The sequence below is a fragment of the Camellia sinensis genome, chromosome 2 (genome assembly GCF_055761805.1).
Source record: "Camellia sinensis isolate YWXY chromosome 2, ASM5576180v1, whole genome shotgun sequence".
Classification (NCBI taxonomy): Eukaryota; Viridiplantae; Streptophyta; class Magnoliopsida; order Ericales; family Theaceae; genus Camellia; species Camellia sinensis.
Genome location: NC_138962.1, coordinates 16837580 through 16844892, shown reverse-complemented (window position 1 = coordinate 16844892; position 7313 = coordinate 16837580). Strand labels below are relative to the sequence as shown.

Genomic DNA, 7313 nt, shown 5'->3' with positions numbered 1-7313 from the left:
CATTGGAAGGTGATCATTCGGGTTCTTAGGTATTTAAGATTCACCCGTGATCATGGTATGAACTTTACTCGATATCCAGCAGTACTTGAAGGTTATTGTGATGCAAATTGGATATCGGATACTAAAGATTCAAAATCCACAAGTGGTTATGTCTTTACTCTGGGAGGCGCTGCTGTTTCTTGGAAATCCACGAAACAAACATGCATCGCACGATCCACAATGGAATCCGAGTTCATTGCTTTAGACAAAGCAGGAGAAGAAGCAAAATGGCTTCGTCACTTCTTAGAAGACATTCTAATGTGGCCAAAACCTGTGCCAGCTTATAGCGATCCCGGGTTTACCCTTGTTGTACAGTGATCCGGACATGTGTCCGTGGATGATAGTAGTTGATTATTACCCGGTGTACATCCTTTCTTACTTTGTATTTGGGTTATAGGATGTGTTGGGCAGGTTTGTTACAGGCTGGTTGAGTTTAGAAACCAAAACTAGTTGCCCAGATTTTGACCTGTCCGCTCGAGCGGGGGTTTTGGCACTCGAGCGGGAATTTCACCCATCCAGTATTTCCTGTGCAGTATTGGACGCTCGAGCGTGGGAGTGGCCGCTCGAGCGGGATTGTGTGAGTGCCGCTCGAGCGGGGAGTTGGACGCTCGAGCGGGAGACCTGTCTGCAAAAGTTCTGGGAGTGTGCATCCGGAGCTCGAGCGGGGGATTGGCCGCTCGAGCGGGAGTCTGTGAGTGCCGCTCGAGCGGGGCGACTTTTATATAAATCCGAGATCTGACTTTTGGATCACTTTTTCAAGATCTTTTCTCTCTCTTACTTTTCCAAAAAGCCATTTTCAGAGCTTCTCACTCTAAAACCGGCCCTTCTCTCTTAGATTTGATCTAGTAGGAGTTGTTTGCTCACTTTTGGTCTTTACGAAAGTTGTGTTGATCGTCGAGGGCTACATTCTAATATGAAAATTTTGGAATTTGAAGCGTTTTGGTTTTGGTCTTCATCTCCATTGGAGCTCAAACTTTGAGGTAGGGATATCCTACTCCTCTTTATGAGCTTTGTCTTTAAATTTTAGTATTTTGAGATGTTGGGGTTGGTTTGGTAATTTTGTAAAAGTTTGGGGCTTTTGCGTAAATTTACAAAAGTTGGGGTTTTAACCATATAAAGCCTAGATGCATGTTTGGCATGGAAAAAGTGAAATTAATGATAAAACATTAATGAAAATGGAACCTAAGGGTTGTAATGTTAATTATGGAAAATGTCATAATTACATTGATTGATTAATTTGTATAATTAATTGCTGGAAATGAGGAATTGAATTGAGAATGTGGAAATTGGAAAGGGAAGAGGTTAAAGGGTGTAGTTGGATTATTTATCGCTCACCTAGTTGAAATGTTGATTATATATCTATTGTTGCATTTATTTTCTGTATAGAAATAACTACTTTGGGCTATCGGTGGAGGATAGTCTTGATTGTTGTAGACAATGCATGATGATTAGGCAAACGAAAACTAATCACTGGAATGAGTCATTGAGTATGATGATTGAAAGAACACGTTAAATTTATGTGTTGTGTGATGATGTGTATAATTATTGTTTATATGCATTGTGTTGTGTTGGAGGAGATAGGGGATGTACTCCACGGTTTAGGGAAAGATAGGGGATGAACCTCTAAACCGGATGTTGTTGGGAGGAGATAGGGGATGGACTCCGTAGATAGAGCTCATATGCTTATCTAGTGATGTATTGACAGAGCTCATATGCTTGTCATTGGAAGAGTGATAGTGCTCATATGCATATCTGTGGAATTGATGATATAGCTTGTATGCTTATCTGTTGGTTTGTGATATAGCTAGTATGCTTATCTATTATGAAATGAGGAAGTGCTTGATATGAGTTATTGTCTCATATGAGTTGTTTGGCCAGGTTCTGAGCCATGGTTATAAAATGAGAATTGAAAGGAACTGAAAAATGAATTGTAACATGGACTTGCATGTCATGAAACTGTAAAGTGTGATAAGAGAAAGTATCAGTGTTGGCCATCTATCAACTGCTAATCTTTTAGTCATTGTTCATATTTGGTTTAGTGTATTTCTACTGGGCTGTGGCTCACCCTATATGGGAATATCATTTTCAGGTACAGGTAGCATGCCACCTCCAAGGACATAGCTTGGGAGGCTAGAGGCGGACACACTTTTGTTGTTTTATTTTTGATGTATTACATGTAAATTCAAGCAAAGGGCTTAATGTGTAAATGAGTTAGTACTATTTTGTTGTAACCAAGTGTTAACTTGGACAGCTGTAAGCCTTTAGGGCATTTGCTTTTGTCGTTAACATGTAATACTTTTTGTAATGAAACTCTGATAAGTGGAAGAATGTGGAACTTTTATATATCAATGCATGTCTATATTGATGGGTTTAATGTTGTTATTTTGAGGGCGTTACACAGCTATTTGCATTCGTTGTGATAGTCAATCTGCAATAGGTAGGGCACAAAATCATATGTATAACGGTAAGTCACGACATATTCGTCGTCGACATAATACCGTAAGGCAATTGTTGTCAAATGGAATAATCTCAATAGATTATATAAAATCTAAAGAGAATATTGCGGATCCATTAACAAAAGGTTTGACAAAAGAGCTAATGTATAGTTCATCGAAGGGGATGAGATTAAAGCCTATTACATAAGAGTCGTCATAATGGTAACCCTACTTATATGACTGGAGATCCCAAGAACTAAGTTCAAAGGGACAACTAAGTTATGTGTGGCTCGCTAGAAATCACCAAGGGATTAAAATTCCCAACCCATTCCTATGGTCCCAACCCATTCCTATGGTGAGAGTAATATCTGCAACATGTGTTGTCTACAGGGGTAAAAGGATAAGCTTTGCTTTTAATGATTACTTATATCTTGATTTAGGTATAAAATCAAGACAAGTATAAGGAGATACTCACAATAAGAATCACCTATATGAGTGTCGAACTGGGGTCGGTTCTATGAGAATGAAGAGGCTAAATTCTCTAGAAACACTCATGAAAACCAGGAGCGTTCAAGGCCAAAATGAACATAACAGTGAGAACCACGATGTGTTAGAAGATATTTTGTGTGAAATCTATTGTCTTGGCTTACACAAACGGCTGAACAATTCAAGGCATCACGTCCATTGGTTAGCCAGTAAGTCCGATAGGTTATCACTAGGGAAGGTTCAAGGCTGAAAGCTACCTATCCTGATGCAAGATATTTTCGACTTATACTCTTTCGATAAAGTCTGCATTTTGTTGCATTTCCGTTGTCATCAAATTCCATTCATGTGGGAGATTGTTGGAAAATGGTTTGGAAAATCTGGGTAAAAACAAATTTTTTCCTAACTTTGGTCTAATATTTAGGTGGGACCCGTGCGTCGATTTTCGCGGGTCAAAATGGTAACGCGTTCTATGTCGCGTTGTGATTTACGTGGTATATTTGGTTGCTCAAAACCATTACCGAGTGAATGGAAATTGAAGCCAAAGTGTACTCCATGGAAATAGAGTTTTGGTGGAAAATCTTTAAAGGTTTGAATAAGGCTTATCCCACACTGATTTGGTGAGAAGTTCTGATTGGGTTTATAAGGCATGGGATTGGAACTTGGGGTGTGCCCCAAGGGGTACCCAAGTGTTTTAGAGAGGGAGGTTATGGGAAAAATGGGCTAGACCCATTGGATCCAAAAATCACTATACGCGCGCCGTCGCTGCCGTCCGGTCGGGCAGGCTGGACTGGGCCTGGGCTTGGGCGTGGGTGCGTGGTGTGAGGTTGAGTTGGGCTTGTCCGGTCCAATACCTATCTTTTGGGGCTAAAAACAATTGAATTTAATTTTATTTTTGGTAAAATAAAATCCAGAATTCAAATTAAACCGGAAATAAACTGGTCCGATTTTCCTGTACACCCAAACAGGGCTCTTCCCGTTTTTATCTGTTTGAATTTTGAACCAACATATTTAAATCTGTTTAATTCAAAACCAAACAGGTTTCATACCTGTTCAAACAAGTTTGCACTTGTTCAATTCAAAACCTGCAGCCACCAATACATCTATAAATATGACAGCCCTCATTTGATGTTTTTCATTCAGAAATTTCGTACTTCACCTCTGCAAATTTATTCTTCATTTTGCTGCATTTTATTTTTTGTGAGAAAGAGTATAAACACTTAGTGTGTTCGTTAGGCAAACAATTTGTAGTGCTGCTATTGTTTGTAGTTAATCATTTCATCCTGGGAGATAGACGTCCGTATTCTGAAAGCACCGTGGAGAGGACGAATCTGTCTTAAGGACACGGTGTCAAACACTGGACTTGATCAGATAATTATTCAAAGAAATTAATCAAGTAAATTGTTTAATTTATTATTCTGTTTGATTTCTTTATTTAATCAGATTTTAATTTTGTTTTTGTAACAAAATAAAATCTGTTTTTATTTATTTAGTTTTATTTCAAGTTTGATTTTTGTAATCAAACAAATTCTCTCATTTCTTTTATTTCTTTTATATTCTGGTTGTTGTTAAGTACACAACAGAATTTAATCTATTTAAATACAGTGAAGATTGTCTAACACAATTATTATGAGGTACCGTGCATGCAGAGGCTATGGTTAAGCCGTGTTGTGTTGGGAAAGATTTTTGTAACAATTATATTCTTAACGAGATTAGATTCTTGTAACAAAATTAGATTTTTAGCAATCATATACACTAATAATGCTCCATTCTGCAGATTAATGACACACTGCACATCTATTCATTGATCTCTTCACTACGTAGTAATTAAACTTTTCAAGAGAAGTACTCAAAATTTAAAATGTATAGATTAAATGTAGTTGCGATATTTTCTGATTACATAGCATTTCTCCTCCTGCATTGTACAATGGCATTAAAATAGCATATCTCAATACCAGCTGCAAACTAATAATTCTTGTAACTTTGTTTGTTTTTTCAATTGGAAACACAAACATAATGTGGTGGTTGGAGGAACTGTTTCCCGGCAGCTGCCATTTCTATTTTCTCCCACTTCTCTTCTCTCTTCTTCTCCTCCTGGCGTGCCACAGATTCTCTTGATTGAAGTCTGAGGAGGCACTGGTTGTAAAAACTCGGTTCCATTTCTTCCAGCATCACCTTCACGTTTTCTGTCAATTGTTTGACACTCTTGCTCCAGTGCCATTTTAAGTTCCTCTCCATGCCTTCAACTATCACTGGAAACACTTCTTCTGTCACTTGTGATGCCATCTTCACAAACTGTTCATTGTTCCATACATAGAGAGCACGCTCTGCTACCTAAATTAATTCAAAGAATTTATGTTAATTTCCTATACATACACAAATTTGATGATATTGACATAGAGATTACAGACAAAAATGAAGCAACTACTTTGTGATCAATTCATTTGACAATGTCCACATGTAAAGACAACAGAGGCTTCCATGGTGACTGATTCAATGGAAATTAAATTGACTCATGCCCCAATTAGCAAAACACCCTAAATCTTCATGTCCATCTACAACCCAGTCCCATTTATTGACTGAAAATGAAATTTCACTTGTTTCAAATATAGGAAACTGCAAAAACAGAGTGATTCTCCATGTGCAGAATTGTGTAGTAGTAGTGTTTAGTGTTCTGAGAGGACAGAGGGGGTAATTGAAATTTAGGATTCATGAAAGTCAGTTTGGGTGGAGCGAAAAGGTTTTTCGTGAGATGAGAAATGAAAACTATTAACCTTGTCCACGTGAGTTTTGTGAACAAAAAAAGAAGAAGAAAATAATGAACAAGGGATATCGGTCTTTCTGACGTATTGAACTCAAAATTCATTATATATTTCATTGTAAATAAATTGCTCAGGATTGTTCAATAATTGAAAACTAGAGTAATTCTTTGATAAATGATCACCATAAGTCAGATTAAATAGAATTTGATCAATTCTTTTCTGTGTCATTTGTGTGAGGAACTGAACCAAGAATTATCTTTCTTCATGCCACCGTCTATTTTTCGCTAGTTAATTCACAGAAAAGGAAAAGTCGACAGGAAATGGACACGGGGAATGAGGCTTAGTCCAACACCAGCTACTATAGAAAGGGAAAAAAAAAAGACCCTAAAACACAAGAAGTTAGTTTTTCTACTTACACAGAAACCATTCACAGAATTGGACACAAACACCTTACATGGATGTTAGACCCACAAAAAGGTGTGAGTATTGTATCCGATGCTGTGATCAGCTTATGCGTTATTAGACTTTATCATAGTTTTGTTACCTGCGAGTTCCAACTGTTGAAGCACTTGGTAATTTGTGTGCACAAAGGCAGAGCCAACATTCTGTACTGCTCAGGCTCCATATTCTCAACCAGTTCCTCCAATTCCCCAATCAGCAGAACCTCCTTCTGACAATTAGTGACTGGCCAATACCTCAAAATCCCTCTCACAACAACCCCACCTAACCCAGGCTCCTTCTGCACAAACTGAGACACACAGTAAGCCAACTGCCTATGGTACACCTGCACTCCCTTGGGCTTATGCAGAGGAATCAACACTCGCATTAAAAACAACTTGTGTTCCTCTTTCAATGGAACAGTAAATCCATTAATAATGCTCCCCCATATCTCAAGCAGCTCTCCAATCCCACTGTGCCGATCTGTCTCGAATATGTAGTCCAAGAACACATCGTTCATCGCTTTCCTCATGAAGGATCGGTAGAAAGTGAACTTTAGATATATCCGGTGGAACACGTTCTTCAAGCTCTCCCGTTCTCTAGGATCTTCGGTTTGGAAAAGATTAAGAAGATTCATAATGAAACAACGGTCAACGGAGTCTTTGAGCGCCTTGGCGTCTGTGTTCATTATGACACGGAGGAGGATATCATATACGATTTGCAAATGAGGCCAGGCGGCAGTAAGGGTGGCGGCAAGATCCTCATCATCAGGGAGAACACAGACGACAGAGGCGGTGCAGGGCGGAGGGAGGGGTCGGAAGAGGTTGGCCGATAGCATGGAGAAGAGAGGTGGGAGAATTTGAGAGTGAAGCGGGGTTTTCGAGGTTTTGACAATGGAGAGGAGTTGGATGAGCTTGAGGCGCTTGAGATCTTGCTGCGATGGAGATTCCAAGGGATCCGTAAACGTATAAGTGAAGGTAGTGTAAGAGATGAGAGCTAGAACCTCTTCGTTCTCTAACTCGAAAGACGTCCTCTTTCCGGTAACATTGTTGCCGGAAAGGTTGCTTTTCGAATCGAGATCGAAGAGGTGTTGGAGGGTGATAGAGGTGGACCTTTTCTTTGGAGAGGGTTGTGGGGTGGTTTTTTGAGCACCCAT

The 7313-nt window shown here is 39.1% G+C and overlaps 1 protein-coding gene across 1 annotated transcript; it reads right to left on the bottom strand.

Annotated features, from left to right (window-relative positions):
• Positions 1-4802: 4802 nt before the first annotated feature.
• On the bottom strand, positions 4803-7313 carry LOC114297646 (serine/threonine protein phosphatase 2A 57 kDa regulatory subunit B' beta isoform). Its single transcript, XM_028242108.2, has 2 exons — positions 6264-7313; positions 4803-5291 (listed from the first exon to the last, which is right to left on the bottom strand). The coding sequence occupies exons 1-2, from the start codon at positions 7311-7313 to the stop codon at positions 4953-4955; spliced, it is 1389 nt and encodes a 462-aa protein (XP_028097909.2). The 3' UTR covers positions 4803-4952.